Source organism: Mobula birostris, chromosome 3, assembly GCF_030028105.1.
Source record: "Mobula birostris isolate sMobBir1 chromosome 3, sMobBir1.hap1, whole genome shotgun sequence".
NCBI lineage: Eukaryota > Metazoa > Chordata > Chondrichthyes > Myliobatiformes > Myliobatidae > Mobula > Mobula birostris.
Genome location: NC_092372.1, coordinates 226421819 through 226441976, shown reverse-complemented (window position 1 = coordinate 226441976; position 20158 = coordinate 226421819). Strand labels below are relative to the sequence as shown.

The 20158-nt window shown below is 43.9% G+C and overlaps 1 protein-coding gene across 1 annotated transcript in view; it reads right to left on the bottom strand.

Moving 5' to 3' along the window:
• The window catches only part of adck5 (aarF domain containing kinase 5), a 129448-nt gene that overhangs the window by 29994 nt on the left and 79296 nt on the right, over nt 1-20158 (bottom strand). The window contains exon 11 of the mRNA XM_072254263.1: nt 3915-3993. Within this exon, the coding sequence (XP_072110364.1) occupies nt 3915-3993 (79 nt within the window). The remainder of the gene's footprint in view (nt 1-3914; nt 3994-20158) is intronic.

The window sequence follows — 20158 nt, the reverse complement described above, 5'->3', positions numbered from 1 at the left end:
CAGTGCCTCATAGTTCCAGAGATGCAGATTTGGTTTTCTTCTTCTTCTGACTTTCAATGCTGGTCGGCAGTCCAACTTGAAGGTGCATCACCACCACCATGGAGTATGGTGTAGAGAGTTGGGAAATAAAACCCCTACTGGTTCTTTATTAAATGAAAACTAAATTACCCCAAAAACCCCTATAATGAAAGACAATAGTGTGAATTAAATCAAAGTCACTTCCATAACTTAAAGTTTTTAACTGAAAACTATCAACACTCAAAGATAGTAGTGAAGCCTGCATTTGATTTCTTTCAACCTCATATGCTTCACATTGTAATAGAATGTTTTCAACTATTTCACAATGACAAAACCTACATACCCAGTGCAATGTTTTCCATCAAGATTAAGGAATAATTAAGCATAGTACTGTATGCTCTATTATAAGTCGAATCAATATAATTCCTTCCCTTCTTGTTTTACCCCCTTCTCCCAACAACCCAACAGGTTTATATATAAAGATGTCTCCCTTTAAGCCCATTACCCACAAGTTTGCCATTGTCCAACAATCCACTTACTCCCCTCATCACCTCTATTTGCAGGAACCCACAAGAACAGGACATGTAAACCAATACTTTTAAGATGAAATAAAGTTTCAGGAGCTTCCAGTAGTAAATCTGACCTACTGCTAGAATGAAAGGTGAAATATCTGAGGGGAATCTGAGGGGGGAGCTTCAGCTAGAGGGTGGTGATAATGGGCAACAAGCTGCCAATGGAAGTGGTGGTTACGAGTTCGATTTCAACAGTTAGAAGAAATTTGGATAAGTACATGGATGGGAAGGGTACGGAGTCCTACAGAACAGGTGCAAGTCATTGGGTCGAGGCAGAGTAACAGTTCAGCACAGACTCAGATGGGCTGAAGGGCCTGTTTCTATGCTGCATGTTCTATGATTCTATGAATCTATTGTGCGCGCACACATACACAAACACTCAGTCAAACTCAGAAAGGGCAAGGCCAGCAAATTGCAGGTTCTTGAGATAAGACAACTGGAGGGGGTGGGTGGTGGATACATATCAAGGCGATGGATTGCTGACGCACAGCCAGTTATTGTTTGGGGAAATCAGGCTTTAGACTTCCTCTCTGCTCTACCCTCCACCTGTAAACCAAACCTCAGGTCTGGTACCCTCACCAGCTGCGCTCTCCCTTGTATTTAAAATGCCAAAGTGGCTGAGAATAAGTAACTTTTCAGTAGGATAGCATAGAAGGTTGTCATAGATTCCAATAGAATATCAACAGGGTGCAGAGCTGGGCTGAGAAGTGGCAGATGGAGTTCAACCTGGAGAAGTTTGAAGTGATTCATTTTAGAAGATTTGAAAACAGAATACAAAGTGAATGGCACGATTCTGAGCAATATGGAGGGACAGAGGGATCTTGGGGCTCACGTTCATAGATCGGTCAAAGTTGCCACACAAGTTGATAAAGTGGTTAAGAAGGTGTATGGTGTGTTGGCCTTCATTAGTCAGGGGATTGAGTTAAAGAGTTGTAAGGTAATGTTGCACCTCTACAAAACTCTGTTTAGGTCACACTTGGCCTGGCTTTCAGGAACCATTTAGCACTAGATGGGATCGAACACAGAACAGTATAGCACAGTACAGATTATCTTAGATAGGCACATGGATGAAAGAGAAATGGAGAAACATGTGGGAGGAAAGGGTTAGATTGATTTTAGAGTAGATTATAATGTCAACACAACATTGTGGGCCAAAGGGCCTGTACAGTGCTGTCATGTTTTATGTTCTGTGCTCTGTGAGCTACAGTGCGGTCCCATCCCTTCCTGCTGCCTACAGTGATCACTCTCTCTCTGACTACCTGGTCTGCTCATCCCTCTGAAACCTCTATCCTCCAGGGACATTTCCCCTGCCACTGTAGGAGGTGTAACACCGGTCTCTACACCTGCTCTATCGTCATCATCCAGGAACCTAAACAGCCCTTCCTGGTGAGGCAGAGATGCACACACCTCCTCCAAACTAGTTTATTGTATCCAGTGCTCTGATGTGGCCTCCCCTGCACCGGTGAGACAAGGCACATTCTGAGCAACCGATTCACCCAGCACCTTCACTCCGACCACTATGGCCGCCTGGAGTTCCTAATTGCCAGCTTTTATCATTCGCCTCCCTATTCGCATACTGACTCATCTGCCCACTGGCAGGGTGAGGCCAAACACACTCTAGAGGAACAGCATCACGTATTCCCCCAGGTAGTCTACACCCCACAGCTAGAACGCTGAATTCTCCAGTGTCAGGTAACCTGCCATCCCTTTCTCTCTCTTCCTGATCTACCCATTTCTGGTCCAATGGTTGACAGGTTGACACTGAGTAGCAACAGCATCGAAGATCGTAAGAATCCAGAGCCATGATGTTGGATGACATCATACTGGAAGCTGATGGACGCTGGACAAGCGCCCAGTGGCTCCGCAGACAGACGGTAGTGAAGGGGGATTTTGGCATGCTAGCCCTGTCTGTCAGGGCATTGAGTAGAGAAGTAGGGAAGTTATAGTTGAGGTTATACAAGATGTTGAAGGGGCTGCATTTGGAATATTATGTATTCAGTTTTCGTCACCCCATCATAGGAAAGATACCATTACGTGAGGTAATGTTACAGCTATATAAGACCTTGATTAGACCCCACTTGGAGTACAGTGTTCAGTTCTGGTCACCTCACTACAGGAAGGATAAGCCTGGATTGGAGAGCATGCCTCATGAGAATAGGTTGAGTAAACTTGGCCTTTGCTCCTTGGAGCGATGGAGGGTGAGAGGTGACCTGATTGAGGTGTATAAGATGTATTGATTTTATGGATAGTCAGAGGCTGAAATGGCTAACACAAGGGGGCATAGCTTTAAGGAGCTTGGAAGTAGGTACAAGGGGGATGTCAGAGGCAAGTTTTTCACACAGAGAGTGGTTGGTGTGTGGAATGCACTGCTGGCGGAAGTGGTAGTGGCAGATACAATAGGGTCTTTGAAGAGACTCTTAGATAGGTACATGGAGCTTAGAAAACTAGAGGGCTATGGGGTAGGGAAATTCTAGGCAGTTTCTAGAGTAGGTTACATGGTCAGCACAACATTGTGGGCCAAAGGGCCTGTAATGTGGTGTAGATTTCTATGTTCTATGAAAAAGATATGTGAGGATGTTGCCAGAATTTGAAAGACTGAATCACATGGAGAGGTTGAGGAGGATACAACTTTATTCATTGGAGCACAGGAGAATGGCTCCTTCAGGTTGTTTTAGCCTGTGAGGGAGGGTTGGTGGAGGTGTAATGGAGATAAGCTCCCACTACCTATTAAAAGCTCCTAGTGGGGTGCATCTTAAATAGCTTCTGACAACCAATTCCAGTTCTTGGATTTCACATGTGACTTCCACTTCCCCTCCCTCACCTGAACCCACCCATCCTCTCCCAGGTCTTGATCCACTCATTTCCTCACTTTATACTACTTCCCTCTGTCTTTCAATCCGGATGAAGAGTCCCAACCCGAAATGTTCACTGTCCATTCCACCTCATCACAGATGCTGCCTGACCTACCATGTTCCTCCAGCATTGTTTGTTGAAAATAGGAGATGCAGGCCATTCCGCCCCTCAGGTCTGCCCTGCCCACAAACTTCTACAGATGTCCTGTGAAGAGCATTCTAACTGGTTGCATTGCCATCTGGCATGGAAGGGAGCAGAAAAAGCTGCAGAAAACTGCAAACTCAGCCAGTGATATTAAACCTGATTGTGATTCAGTGTGATTGACGATCAGCTCATCTACCCCAGGGCCTCAACTCCTCTTCTGTGGCAGTTCTCCACAGCCCTCAAGTCTTTTCCTTTTAAAAATGTATAGGTCAGCTAATTGAGTGGTGTCACAACAACAACACCATAATAACAAACAAGAACACTTACTTTGCACTCAGGGTTTCATACAATCCATGGTCCAACAACACCAGTTCTGCTTTCCCATCCGGACCCTTTCGAACCAGCACTGCAACGAGAAGGGAATTTACAATCTATTAGTAGCGAGGAGGTGAAGGAATTAAACACAGTGATAGAGTAACATGGGGAAATCTTCACACAGTCCTTACGTATCCCCAAGCTGGGGCGTCTCCCTTTGGAGTGACACAGGAAAATCTTCACACAGTCCTTACGTATCTCCAAGTTGGGGCGTCTTCCTTTGGAGTGACACAGGAAAATCTTCACACAGTCCTTACGTATCCCCAAGCTGGGGTGTTTCTCTTTGGAATGAAGGTAGATGAGAGGCAACTTGATTGAGGTGTACAAAAAGATAACAGGCACAGAACAGAGAAAACCGGGGTGGGGGGGGGGGGGTCTAAGTCCATAAATCCTTCAAAGCTGCCGCACAGGTTAACAGGATTGTTAAGAAGGCAGATGATATGTTGCCCTTAGAGAGCATACCTTATGAAGACAGGGTGAGCGAGTAAGGGCCTTTCTCTTTGGAGTGAAGAAGGATGAGAGGTGACTTGATTAACGTGTACAAAATGATAAGACCATAAGACATAGGAGCAGAATTAGGTCATCTGGCCCACTGAGTATCCTCCGCCATTCAATCATGGCTGATCTATTGTTTCTATCTCCTCCTCAACCCCAGCTCCTGGCCTTTTCCCCGTAACCTTTGATGCCATGTCCAATCAAGAACCTGTCACACTCTCCCTTAAATATACCCAATGACCTGGCCTTCACAGCTGCACGTGGCAACAAATTCCACAAATTCACCACCCTTTGGCTAAAGAAATCTCTCCACATCTGTTTTGAAAGGGCGTCCCTCTATCCTGAGGCTGTGCCCTCTTGTTCTAGACTTTCCCACCATGGGAAACATCCTTTCCACATCTACTCTGTCTAGGCCTTTCAATATTTGAAAGGTTTCAATGAGATCCCCCCTCATCCTTCTCATTTCTAGCGAGCACAGACCCAGAGTCATCAAACGTTCCTCGTATGATAGCCCCCTCATTCCTGGAATCATCCTTGTGAACCTCCTCTGGACCCTCTCCAATACCAGCACATCTTTTCTAAGATGAGGGGCCCAAAACTGTTCACAATACTCAAGGTGAGGCCTCACCAGTGCCTTATAAAGCCTCAGCATCACATCCCTGCTCTTGTGTAAAAGACATAGACTGAGTGGACAGCCATAGATGTTATCTGCCAGGGCTGAAATTGTTCATACAAAAGGACATAATTTTAAGGTGATTGGAAGGAAGTATGGGGGGTGGGGGGGAAGGGTGGCAATGTCAGAGGTAGTTCTTTTTTAAATAGAGCATGGTGGGTGCATGGCATCTGCCAAGGGTGGTGGTAAGGCAGAAACATTAGAAACTCTTAGAAAGCCACATGGATGATTTTTAAAAAATGGAGGGTTATGTGGGAGGAAAGAGTTAAATTCATCTTAGAGTAGGTTTAAGGGTCAGCACAAAATCATGGGCTGAAAAGCTTGTATTGTTCTGATAGTGTGGTGATGACTCCTTACAAACAGCAGAAGAATGCTCCCTGGTGGCCTTTGAAATCCAATGGACTGGTCATGCCTTTCCCTGCTGTTTATGAAGTTGTATCCTGTGAAAGAGGGCTGCCTCATTGATCTACGTGTGTCAAACATGGTGAGGGACAAGCAGAATGAAAGAGGCCACGGGTGCAGAGAATCAAACCCATTTCCCTTGAACACCAATGTTCTTGAACGAAAAGTATCCTACAACAAGTAATGGATACGGCACAGTGCATCATGGGAAAAGCTGACACACCACTGATCACATCGACAGGGTCTCGGCCCTAATCGTCAACTGTACTTTTTCCATAGATGCTGCCTGGCCTGCTGAGTTCCTCCAGCATTCTATATGTGTTACATTGATATGGAACATTGTCACAGGAAAGCAGAATTCACCTTCAGAGAGTCCCACCACCTAGGCCATGCTCGCTTTTCGCTGCTGCCATCAGGAAGGAAGTACAGGAGCCTCAAAACCCACACTGCCAGGGCCAGGAACAGTTATTACCCCTTAGGTCCCACATTTGAAGCTGGTCTAGAAGGTTCACTCGCTCGCCATTCAGGATGAGGTAGTAAATTGGATTAGATGTTGGCTTTGTGGGAGAAGCCAGAGAGTGGGAGTAGAGGGTTGTCTCTCTGACTGGAGGCCTGTGACTACTGGAGTGCCACAGGGATCAGTGCTGGGTCCATTGTTATTTGTCATCTGTATCAATGATTTGGATGATAATGTGGTTAACTGGATCAGCAAATTTGCAGTTGACACCAAGATTAGGGGTGTAGTGGACAATGAGGAAGACTATCAGTCCTGATGAAGGGTCTCAGCCCAAAACGTCGACTGTTTTCCATTGATGTGGCCTGGCCTGCCGAGTTCCTCCAGAATTTTGTGTGTGTTGCATGGGTTGCAGATGGATCTGCATCAGCTGGAAAAATGGCAGATGGAATTTAATGCAGACAAGTGCAAAGTTTTGCACTTTGGGAGGACCAACCAGTGTTGGTCTTACACAGTGAACGATAGGGCACTAGGAGTGTGGTAGAACAATGGGATCTGGGAATACAGGTATGTGATTTGTTGAAAGTGGCATCAGGTAGATAGGGTCATAAATAAAGCTTTCAGCACATTGGCCTTCATAAATCAATCTATTGAGTACAGAGATGGTATGTTATGTTGAAGTTGTTTCAGATGTTGGTGAGGCATTGGAGTACTGTGTACAGTTTTGGTCACTTACCTACAAGAGAGATGTAAACAAGGTGAAAGAGAACAGAGAAAATTTACATGGATGTTGCGAGGTCTGGAGGACCATAAGACAAAGGAGCAGAATTAGGCCATTCATCCCATCGAATCTGGTCTGCTATTCCATCATGGCTGATCCCGGATCCCACTCAACCCCATACACCTGCCTTCTCACCATAACTTTTGATGTCCTGACCGATCAGGAAACTATCAACTTTCGCTTTAAATATGCCCAGGGATTTAGCCTCCACTGCAGTCTGTGGCAGAGCATTCCACAGATTCAGTCTCTCTCAGGCCAAAAACTTCTTCCTTACTTCTCTTCTAAAAGGCCACCCCTCAATTTAGATACTGTGTCCTCTGGTTCAGGACACCCCTACCAAAGGCAACATCCTCTCCACAACCACCTTATCTAGTCCTTTCAACATTCAGGAGGTTTCAATGAGATCCCCACATTCTTCTATATTCCAGTGAGTACAGGTCCAAATGCTCCTCATTATGTTAACCTCTTCATTCCTGAAATCATCCTTGTGAACCTCCTCTGGACTCTCTCCAATGTCAACACGTCCTTTCTAAGATATGGAGCCCAAAATTGTTGATAACTCCAAGTGTGGCCTGACTAGTGTCTTATAAAGCCGCAGCATTATCTCCTTGTTTTTATATTCTATTCCCTTTGAAATAAATGCCAACATTGCATTTGCCTTCTTTACCACAGACTCTCCCTGTAAATTAACCTTCTGGGAGTCTTGCATGAGAACTCCTAAGTCCCTTCGCACCTCTGATGTTTGAATTTTCTCCCCATTTAGGCAATAGTCTGCACAATTGTTCCTTTTACCAAAGTGCAATATCATACATTTCCCAACACTGCATTCCATCTGCCACTTTTTTGCCCATTCTTCCAATTTGTTCTTCTACAAGCACATTGTTTCCTTATCACTACCTACCCCTCCACCAATCTTTGTATCTTCCACAAACTTTGCCACAAAGCCATCAACTTCATTATCTAAATCACTGACAAAGTTGCAGTTCAAATTCTGAACCCTAAGGAATACCACTTGTCACTGGAAGCCAACCAGAAAAGGTCTTTTATTCCAATTCGCTGCCTCCTGCCTGTCAGCCATTCCTCCATCCATGCCAGTATCTTTCCTGTAACACTGTAGGATTTGATCTTGTTAAGCAGCCTCATGTGTGGCACCTTATCAAATGCCTTCTGAAAATCCAAGTAAGTGACATCCGCTGTCTCTCCTTTCTCCACCTTGCTTGCTACTTCCTCAAAGAACTCCAACAGAATTGTCAGGCAAGATTTCCCTTTACAGAAACCATGCCGATTTTGACTTATTTTATCATTAGTCTCCAAGTACCCTGAAACCTCATCCTTAATAACAGACTCCAACACTTTCCCAACCACTTAGGTTAGGCCAACTGGCCTACAATTTCCTTTCTTTTGCCTTCCTCCCTTCTTAAAGCGTGAATCAGAATCAGAATCAGGTTTATTATCACTGGCATGTGACATGAAATTTGTTAACTTAGCAGCAGCAGTTCAATGCAATGCATAATACGGAAGAGAGAAAAAATAATAATAAATAAAATAAAAATAATAACAAATAAGTAAATCAATTACTATATATATATATATTTATTAGAAAATCGATTAAAAAACATGCAAAAACAAAAATACTGTATATTAAAAAAAGTGAGTTCGTGTCCGAGGGTTCAATGTTCATTTAGGAATCGGATGGCAGAGGGGGAGAAGCTGTTCCTGAATCACTGAGTGTGTGCCTTCAGGCTTCTGTATCTCCTACCTGATGGTAACAGTGAGAAAAGGGCATGCCCTGGGTGCTGGAGGTCTTAATAATAGACACTGCCTTTCTGAGACACCGCTCCCTGAAAATGCCTGGGCACTTTGTAGGCTAGTACCCAAGATGGAGCCGACTAGATTTACAACCCTCTGCAGCTTCTTTCAGTCCTGTGCAGTAGCCCCTCCATACCAGACAGTGATGCAGCCCGTCAGAATGCTCTCCACGGTACAACTATAGAAGTGGAGCGATATCTGCAATTTTCCAATCCTCCACAACCATGCTAGAATCAAGTGATTCTTGAAAGATTATGACCAATGCACCTGTTGTCTCTTCAGCAACTTCTCTCAGGACTCTGGAATGTAGTCCATCTGGTCCAGGTGACTTATCCACCTTAAGACCTTTCAGCTTGCCTTATGCTTTTTCCTTTGTAATAGCAATGGCACTCACTCCTGCTCCCTGACACTCACAGACCTCTGGCAAACTGCTAGTGTCTTCCACAGTGAAGACTGATACCATTTATTTGTCCCCCAAGAGTAAAAGTGACAGGCCAACAAATCCAGGGCAAGCATTAAAAAGGGCCACTTTTCAGCATAATTGTATAAGGGCTAAGAGAGTTGTAAAAGAGCGCCTGAAGGCTTTGTGTGTCAATGCAAGGAGCATTCGTAATAAGGTGGATGAATTGAAAGTGCAGATTGTTATTAATGATTATGATATAGTTGGGATCACAGAGACATGGCTCCAGGGTGACCAAGGATGGGAGCTCGATGTTCAGGGATATTCAATATTCAGGAGGGATAGACATGAAGGAAGGGGAGGTGGGGTGGCGTTGCTGGTTAAAGAAGAGATTAATGCAATAGGAAGGAAGGACATAAGCCGGGAAGATGTGGAATCAATATGGGTAGAGCTGCGTAACACTAAGGGGCAGAAGACGCTGGTGGGAGTTGTGTACAGGCCACCTAACAGTAGTAGTGAGGTCGGAGATGGTATTAAACAGGAAATTAGAAATGTGTGCAATAAAGGAACAGCAGTTATAATGGGTGACTTCAATCTACATGTAGATTGGGTGAACCAAATTGGTAAGGGTGCTGAGGAAGAGGATTTCTTGGAATGTATGCGGGATGGTTTTTTGAACCAACATGTCGAGGAACCAACTAGAGAGCAGGCTATTCTGGACTGGGTTTTGAGCAATGAGGAAGGGTTAATTAGCAATCTTGTCGTGAGAGGCCCCTTGGGTAAGAGTGACCATAATATGGTGGAATTCTTCATTAAGATGGAGAGTGACATAGTTAATTCAGAAACAAAGGTTCTGAACTTAAAGAGGGGTAACTTTGAAGGTATGAGACGTGAATTAGCTAAGATAGACTGGCAAATGACACTTAAAGGATTGACGGTGGATATGCAATGACAAGCATTTAAAGGTTGCATGGATGAACTACAACAATTGTTCATCCCAGTTTGGCAAAAGAATAAATCAAGGAAGGTAGTGCATCCATGGCTGACAAGAGAAATTAGGGATAGTATCAACTCCAAAGAAGAAGCATACAAATTAGCCAGAGAAAGTGGCTCACCTGAGGACTGGGAGAAATTCAGAGTTCAGCAGAGGAGGACAAAGGGCTTAATTAGGAAGGGGAAAAAAGATTATGAGAGAAAACTGGCAGGGAACATAAAAACTGACTGTAAAAGCTTTTATAGGTATGTAAAAAGGAAGAGACTGGGAAAGGCAAATGTAGGTCCCCTACAGACAGAAACAGGTGAATTGATTATGGGGAGCAAGGTCATGGCAGACCAATTGAATAATTACTTTGGTTCTGTCTTCACTAAGGAGGACATAAATAATCTTCCAGAAATAGTAGAGGACAGAGGGTCCAGTGAGATGGAGGAACTGAGCGAAATACTTGTTAGTAGGGAAGTGGTGTTAGGTAAATTGAAGGGATTGAAGGCAGATAAATCCCCAGGGCCAGATGGTCTGCATCCTAGAATGCTTAAGGAAGTAGCCCAAGAAATAGTGGATGCATTAGTGATAATTTTTCAAAACTCGTTAGATTCTGGACTAGTTCCTGAGGATTGGAGGGTGGCTAATGTAACCCCACTTTTTAAAAAAGGACGGAGAGAGAAACCGGGGAATTATAGACCGGTTAGCCTAACGTCGGTGGTGGGGAAACTGCTGGAGTCAGTTATCAAAGATGTGATAACAACACATTTGGAAAGCGGTGAAATCATCGGACAAAGTCAACATGGATTTGTGAAAGGAAAATCATGTCTGACGAATCTCATAGAATTTTTTGAGGATGTAACTAGTAGAGTGGATAGGGGAGAACCAGTGGATGTGGTATATTTGGATTTTCAAAAGGCTTTTGACAAGGTCCCACACAGGAGATTAGTGTGCAAACTTAAAGCACATGGTATTGGGGGTAAGGTATTGATGTGGATGGAGAATTGGTTAGCAGACAGGAAGCAAAGAGTGGGAATAAACGGGACCTTTTCAGAATGGCAGGCAGTGACTAGTGGGGTACCGCAAGGCTCAGTGCTGGGACCCCAGTTGTTTACAATATATATTAATGACTTGGATGAGGGAATTAAATGCAGCATCTCCAAGTTTGCAGATGACACGAAGCTGGGTGGCAGTGTTAGCTGTGAGGAGGATGCTAAGAGGATGCAGAGTAGCTTGGATAGGTTGGGTGAGTGGGCAAATTCATGGCAGATGCAATTTAATGTAGATAAATGTGAAGTTATCCACTTTGGTGGCACAAATAGGAAAACAGATTATTATCTGAATGGTGACCGATTAGGAAAAGGGGAGGTGCAACGAGACCTGGGTGTCATTATACACCAGTCATTGAAAGTGGGCATGCAGGTACAGCAGGCGGTGAAAAAGGCGAATGGTATGCTGGCATTTATAGCGAGAGGATTCGAGTACAGGAGCAGGGAGGTACTACTGCAGTTGTACAAGGCCTTGGTGAGACCACACCTGGAGTATTGTGTGCAGTTTTGGTTCCCTAATCTGAGGAAAGACATCCTTGCCATAGAGGGAGTACAAAGAAGGTTCACCAGATTGATTCCTGGGATGGCAGGACTTTCATATGAAGAAAGACTGGATGAACTGGGCTTGTACTCGTTGGAATTTAGAAGATTGAGGGGGGATCTGATTGAAACGTATAAGATCCTAAAGGGATTGGACAGGCTAGATGCAGGAAGATTGTTCCCGATGTTGGGGAAGTCCAGAACAAGGGGTCACAGTTTGAGGATAAAGGGGAAGGCTTTTAGGACTGAGATTAGGAAAAACTTCTTCACTCAGAGAGTGGTGAATCTGTGGAATTCTCTGCCACAGGAAGCAGTTGAGGCCAGTACATTGGCTATATTTAAGAGGGAGTTAGATATGGCCCTTGTGGCTACGGGGATCAGGGGGTATGGAGGGAAGGCTGGGGCGGGGTTCTGAGTTGGATGATCAGCCATGATCATAATAAATGGCGGTGCAGGCTCGAAGGGCCGAATGGCCTACTCCTGCACCTATTTTCTATGTTTCTATGTTTCATCAGGATCATTTACCAGTGGTCCAATATCAACCCTCACCTTCCTTTTACTCTTTATATAACTGAAAAAACTTTTGGTATTGTGTCTACATTATTGGTCAGCTTGCCCTCATATTTCATCTTTTCCCTTCTTATGGTTTTTTAGTTGCCTTTTGTTGGATTTTAAAAGCTTCCCAATCATCCAACTTCCCACTCACTTTTGCTACCTTATATGTCCTTCCCTTGGCTTTTATGCATTCTTTAATTTCCCTTTTCAGCCATGGTTGCCTACCCCTGCCATTTGAGAACTGCTTCTGTGGGAGATGTCTATCCTACGCCTTGTGAACTATTCCCAGAAACTTCAGCCACCTCATCTCTGCCATCATTCTTGCCAGTATCCCCCTCCAATCCACCTGGGCAAGCTCCTCTCTCACGCCTCTGTAATTCCCTTTATTCTACTGCCATACTGATACATGTGGCTTGTGCTTCTCCCTCTCAAATTGCAGTATGAATTCAATCGTTTTATGATTACTGCTTCCTAGGGGTTCCTTTACCTTAATAAAATCTGGATTATTACACAACACCCAATTCAAGATAGCCTTTCCCTGAGTAGGCTCGAGCACAAACTACTCCAGAAAGCCATCCCATAGGCAATCAACAAATTCCGCTTTTGCGATCTGACACCAGTCTGATTTTCCCAATCCCCTTGCATAATGAATCCCCCATACAATTGTGACATAACCCTTATTATATGCCTTTTCCAGCTCCCTTTGCAATCTCAACCCCACTTCTTGGCTACTATTTGGAGGCCCATATATGATCCCCATAATAGTTTTTTTACCCTTGCAGTTACTTAAACTCCACCCACAAAGATTCGATATTCTCTGACCCCACGTCACCTCTTTATAAAGATGTAATTCCATCTCATACCAACAGAGTCACACCACCCCCTATGCCTTCCTGCCTGTCCTTTCGATACAAAGTATATCCTTTGATGTTAAGCTCCCAACTACGGCCTTCTTTCGGCCACGACTCAGTGATCAGTGACCTGAGTTATAAGGTAAGATTGAATAGGTTAGGATTGCATTCTTGAGAACTTAGAAGATTGAGAGGTGATTCGATAGAGGTATACAAAATTATGAGGGGTATCTACTAGGGTAAATACAAGTAGGCTTTTTCCAGTGAGGTTGGTTGGGACTACAACCAGAGGTCATGGCTTAAGGGTGAAAGGTGAAAAGTTTAAGAGGAACATGAGGGGAAACTTCTTCACACAAGTGGTCCACGCGAGCTCAATTCAACGTTTAGTAGAAGTCTGGATAGGAGCATGGATAGTAGGGATATGGAAGGCTATGGTTCAAGTGCAGGTCATTAGGAGCAGGCTGTTTAAGAGGTTTTGGCATGGACTGGAAGGGCTGAAGGGCCTGTTTCTGTGCTGTACTCTATGACTCAACCATCAGGTCCTTGTACTAGAGGGCAAACTTCACTCAGCTTCACTTGTTCCATCACTGAACCGTTCCCACAACCTCTAGACTCACTTTCAAGGGCTCTTCATCTCATGTTCTCGATATTTATTGCTTACTTATTTATTTTGCTTCTTTGTACTTACTGTGAATGTCCACAGGAAATGAAACTCAGAACTGTATACAGTGACACATATGTACTCCGATAATAAATTTACTTTGAACTTTGGAAACCAATTCTCTTTCACCCCTGTACTCACTGACCCTGAATTGCAAAGGTGCAATGTAATACTTACTTGCAGCAGCACCACAGACACAAAGTATACGACAAGCAGCATTCACAAGAGAAAAAAAAACAAATTAAACACAGATTATACCTGGAATGTGCTGCCTTAGGTGGTGGTAAAGGCAGGTGCATTAGGGACATTTAAGAGACATTTAGATAGGCACATGAATGTGAATGAAATGCAAAGATATGGACATTGCGAAGGTCGAAGGGATTAGTTTAGTTGGCCATTTGATTGCTAAATTTATCTGGTTCAGCGCAACACGTGGATCAAAGGGCAGGTAGTGTGCTGTGCTGTTCTATGCTCTATACACAATTTTTACAAGAAAGAGCATAATTACAACAAAATGTCAATTTTAGTGCAAATTGATTATGGTGTTGCTAAACTGTAGTGATTAGGGTTTAAATTTAAGATTCCTCTTCCTCATTTTTATAATCTCCTCCAAATTAAGACTCAAGAGTTCTTTATCCTTTCTATTCTGGCCTTGAGCTAAAATGTGTCTACCTGAATAAGAAACTGAAGGCCACTCTCGGACTGAAGAAGCGACATCTCAGGCAGCCTCCAACTTGATGGCATGAACATTGATTTCTCCAATTTGCGGTAATTTCCCTCCCCAACCGCTTTCTTCAATTCCTCACTCTTAACTCTCCTCCTCACCTGCCCATCACCTCCCTCTGGTGGCTCTCCTCCTTCCCTTTCTCCCATGGTCCACTCCTCCCCATCTGATTCCTTCTTCTTCTGCCCTTTACCTTTTCTAACTATCACCTCCCAGATTCTAACTTCAACCCCCTCCCCCCTTCACCTATCATCTTTTAGCTTGTCCTCCTTCCCCTCTCTCTGGCACTTTCCCCCTTCCTTTCCACTCCCGATGAAGGGTCTCGGGCTAAAATGTTGACTGTTTATTCATTTGCACAGATGCTGCCCGACTTGCTGAGCTCTCAGCTCCCCCAGCATCTTGCGTGTGTTGCTCTGGATTTCCAGCATCTATAGAATCTCTTGTGATTTCAACCTTCAGAGCCCGTTGGAGGAGTTACCAATTTGGAGCTCAGAGACCCGAAGGCAGCCTGTCCTGGGGATGGAGGCCTGTCTGTATGTGTAGATGGGTGGGTTGGAAAAGGGCTTGTTTTGCGGCTGTTGTTGTTACTTATGTTGTTCTACTGAACATGGTGGGCATGTAATGTTGGCACCAAATTGTGTGGCAAATTTTACAGGCTGCCCTCAGCACATCCTTAGGTTGTGTTGGCTTGTTATCACATTTCACTGTAGGTTTCCATATACAGTGGCATACAAAGGTGTGGGCACCTCGGTCAAAATTTCTGTTACTGTGAATAGCTAAGCGAGTAAAAGATGACCCGATTTCCAAAAGGCATGAAGTTAAAGATGACACATTTCTTTAATATTTTAAGCAAGATTACTTCTTTTATTTTCATCTTTTACAGTTTCAAAATAACAAAAAAGGAAAAGGGCCCAAAGCAAAAGTTTGGGCACCCTGCATGGCAATGCTTAGTAACACCCCCTTTGGCAAGTATCACAGCTTGTAAACACTTTCTGTAGCCAGCTAAGAGTCTTTCAATTCCTGTTTGGGGGATTTTTGCCCATTCTTCCTTGCAAAAGGCTTCTAGTTCTGTGAGATTATTGGGCCGTCTTGCATGCACTGCTCTTTTAAGGCCTATCCACAGATTTTCGATGATGTTTAGGTCGGGGGACTGTGAGGGCCATGGCAAAACCTTCAGCTTGTGCCTCTTGAGGTAGTCCATTGTGGATTTTGAGGTGTGTTTAGGATCATTATCCTGTTGTAAAAGCCATCTTCTTTTCATCTTCAGCTTTTTTATATACAGACGGTGTGATGTTTGCTTCCAGAATTTGCTGGTATTTAATTGAATTCATTCTTCCCTCTACCAGTGAAATGCTTCCCGTGCCACTGGCTGCAACACAAGCCCAAAGCATGATCGATCCACCCCCGTGCTTAACAGTTGGAGAGGTGTTCTTTTCATGAAGTTTTTGCACCCTTTTTTCTCCAAACACACCTTTGCTCATTGCAGCCAGTAAGTTCTATTTTAGCTTCATCAGTCCACAGGACTTGTTTCCAAAGTGCATCAGGGTTGTTAATATGTTCCTTTGCAAATTTCTGACACTGAATTTTGTGGTGAGGATGCAGGAAAGGTTTTCTTCTGATGACTCTTCCATGAAGGTCATATTTGTGCAGGTGTTGCTGCACAGTAGAAAAGTGCACCACCATTCCACAGTCTGCTAAATCTTCCTGAGGGTCTTTTGCAGTCAAACGGGGGTTTTCATTTGCCTTTCTAGCAGTCCTGTGAGCAGTTCTCTCAGAAAGTTTTCTTGGCCTTCCAGATCTCAACTTGGCCTCCACCGTTCCTGTTAACTGCCATTTCTTAATTATATTACAAACTAAGGAAACGGCTACGTGGAAATGCTTTGGCTATCTTCTTATAGCCTTCTCCTGCTTTGTTGGAACCCGTTATTTTAATTTTCAGAGTGCTAGGCAGCTGCTTAGAGGAGCCCAAGGGTACTGTTTGTTGAGACAAGGTTTGAGGAGTCAGGGTATTTATAAAGCTTTGAAATTTGCATCACCTGGCCCTTCCTTTTTTTCTTGGCGTGTGCGTGCGTGTGTGTGCGATGTTGGCAGGACGATGTCTTTTCCATGCCTTTACAAGGCGCGGAGCGAGAGAGAGACTGTGTGACGCGCCACTCCTCACACAGACATTTCACAGTATTTTTCCCTTTATTTTACGAGGTCGAGTTGCGATCTCGAACTCAACTCGGCATGGATGGAAAGCGTATTTGGGAGCAGCTCTGACTAGATTCGAACCAGGGAACCTTTGTTCCGGAGTCCGGCGCTGATGTCATTGCGCCACCAGCTGGCCCTTACCTGGCCCTTCCTAATGATGATTGTGAACAAGCCATAGCCCTAACAAGCTAATTAAGGTCTGAGACTTTGGTAAAAGTTATCTGAGCGCTCAAATCTCTTGGGGTGCCCAAACTTCTGCATGGTGCTCCTTTCCTTTTTTTCACTCTAAAATTGTACAAAACAAAAATAACACACTAATCTTGCTTAAAATGTTGAAAAGAATGTTTCATCTTTAACTTTATGACTTTTGGAGATCAGTTCATCTTCTACTCACTTAACTATTCACAGTAACAGAAATTTTGACCAGGGGTGCCCAAACTTTTGCATGCCACTGTACATGTGATAAACAATTGAATTTGAATCTATTACCATCAGCTTTGGAATTTCCTCCATAAACCCTCAGTCTCTCTGCCTTTCTCTCTCCATGTTCCCCTTAAAATCTTCCACTCTCACTAGCTTGTGGTTATTTTTTTGCAATATCTCTTAGTCTAATTTTAACTGTGCAAAGTATTTCGCACAATTTACCCTTCTTCTTGCTGAAACCTATGTTAGATACGGAAATGCGCTGCTACAGGAAGCTTTTTCTCTTAATAATGGCCCCCACAGCTACACAACCTGGAGGCAAAGAAATTCTGATTGCATTGTGCTGAGCAATTAATTAACTAGAAATAGATGCTACCTTGTTTGATCAAGTATTTAAAGGTTGCATGGATGAACTACAACAATTGTTCATCCCAGTTTGGCAAAAGAATAAATCAAGGAAGGTAGTGCACCCGTGGCTGACAAGAGAAATTAGGGATAGTATCAATTCCAAAGAAGAAGCATACAAATTAGCCAGAGAAAGTGGCTCACCTGAGGACTGGGAGAAATTCAGAGTTCAGCAGAGGAGGACAAAGGGCTTAATTAGGAAGGGGAAAAAAGATTATGAGAGAAAACTGGCAGGGAACATAAAAACGGACTGTAAAAGCTTTTATAGATATGTAAAAAGGAAAAGACTGGTAAAGACAAATGTAGGTCCCCTGCAGACAGAAACAGGTGAATTGATTATGGGGAGCAAGGACATGGCAGACCAATTGAATAATTACTTTGGTTCTGTCTTCACTAAGGAGGACATAAATAATCTTCCAGAAATAGTAAGGGACAGAGGGTCCAGTGAGATGGAGGAACTGAGCGAAATACTTGTTAGTAGGGAAGTGGTGTTAGGTAAATTGAAGGGATTGAAGGCAGATAAATCCCCAGGGCCAGATGGTCTACATCCTAGAGTGCTTAAGGAAGTAGCCCAAGAAATAGTGGATGCATTAGTGATAATTTTTCAAAACTCGTTAGATTCTGGACTAGTTCCTGAGAATTGGAGGGTGGCTAATGTAACTCCACTTTTTAAAAAAAGAGGGAGAGAGAAACCGGGGAATTATAGACCGGTTAGCCTAACGTCGGTGGTGGGGAAACTGCTGGAGTCAGTTATCAAGGATGTGATAACAGCACATTTGGAAAGCGGTGAAATGATCGGACAAAGTCAGCATGGATTTGTGAAAGGAAAATCATGTCTGACGAATCTCATAGAATTTTTTGAGGATGTAACTAGTAGAGTGGATAGGGGAGAACCAGTGGATGTGGTATATTTGGATTTTCAAAAGGCTTTTGACAAGGTCCCACACAGGAGATTAGTGTGCAAACTTAAAGCACACTGTATTGGGGGTAAGGTATTGGTGTGGGTGGAGAATTGGTTAGCAGACAGGAAGCAAAGAGTGGGAATAAACGGGACCTTTTCAGAATGGCATGTGGTGACTAGTGGGGTACCGCAAGGCTCAGTGCTGGGACCCCAGTTGTTTACAATATATATTAATGACTTGGATGAGGGAATTAAATGCAGCATCTCCAAGTTTGCGGATGACACGAAGCTGGGTGGCAGTGTTAGCTGTGAGGAGGATGCTAAGAGGATGCAGGGTGACTTGGATAGGTTGGTGAGTGGGCAAATTCATGGCAGATGCAATTTAATGTGGATAAATGTGAAGTTGTCCACTTTGGTGGCAAAAATGGGAAAACAGATTATTATCTGAATGGTGGCCGATTAGGAAAAGGGGAGGTGCAACGAGACCTGGGTGTCATTATACACCAGTCATTGAAAGTGGGCATGCAGGTACAGCAGGCGGTCAAAAAGGCGAATGGTATGCTGGCATTTATAGCGAGAGGATTCGAGTACAGGAGCAGGGAGGTACTACTGCAGTTGTACAAGGCCTTGGTGAGACCACACCTGGAGTATTGTGTGCAGTTTTGGTCCCTAATCTGAGGAAAGACATCCTTGCCATAGAGGGAGTACAAAGAAGGTTCACCAGATTGATTCCTGGGATGGCAGGACTTTCATATGAAGAAAGACTGGATGAACTGGGCTTGTACTCGTTGGAATTTAGAAGATTGAGGGGGGATCTGATTGAAACGTATAAGATCCTAAAGGGATTGGACAGGCTAGATGCAGGAAGATTGTTCCCGATGTTGGGGAAGTCCAGAACGAGGGGCCACAGTTTGAGGATAGAGGGGAAGCCTTTTAGGACCGAGATTAGGAAAAACTTCTTCACACAGAGAGTGGTGAATCTGTGGAATTCTCTGCCACAGGAAACAGTTGAGGCCAGTTCATTGGCTATATTTAAGAGGGAGTTAGATATGGCCCTTGTGGCTACAGGGGTCAGGGGGTATGGAGGGAAGGCTGGTGCAGGGTTCTGAGTTGGATGATCAGCCATGATCATAATAAATGGCGGTGCAGGCTCGAAGGGCCGAATGGCCTACTCCTGCACCTATTTTCTATGTTTCTATGTTTCTATCTAAGTATCATTATACAACCATTGCTCTGTCGGTTTCCAGATTAATTCTATTAAGTGGCCTCCTGCCTCCAAGTCCAGTTTATTTTATTTTCTTCAAAGTTACAGCACGATAGCAGGCCATTCTGACCCGATGAGGCCTCACCGCCCAATGACATCCATGTGACAATTAACCTACCAACCGGTATGTTTTTGGAACGTCGGAGAAACTGGAACACCCAGAAGAAACCTACGTGGCCACAAGGAGAACGATCAAACTCCTTACAGACAACCACGGGAATTGAATCTGGGTCACTAGCACTGTCTCTGTATATATTCTGTTTTATATAAATTCCATATGAGTAAATATTTCATTCTATTAACACCAAAAGACAAGGGAAGAGAATGAAGGCAAACACACCATAGGCCTTCATAACCACCCTATCAACTTGCACGGCAACTTTGAGGGATCTATTGACATGGACCCAAAATCTCTCTGTTCCTCCACACTGTCCTGCCATTAACCCAGTATTCTGCCTTCAAGTTCGACCTTCCAAACGAATCACATCTGCCATTTCTCAACCATCTTATCAATGTCCTGTTGTCGACTATAAAAATCTTTAATAATATAAGACCTTAGACCTAGGAGCAGAATTAGGCCATTCAGCCCATTGAGTCATGGCTGCCATTCCATCATGGCTGTTTTATTATCCCTCAC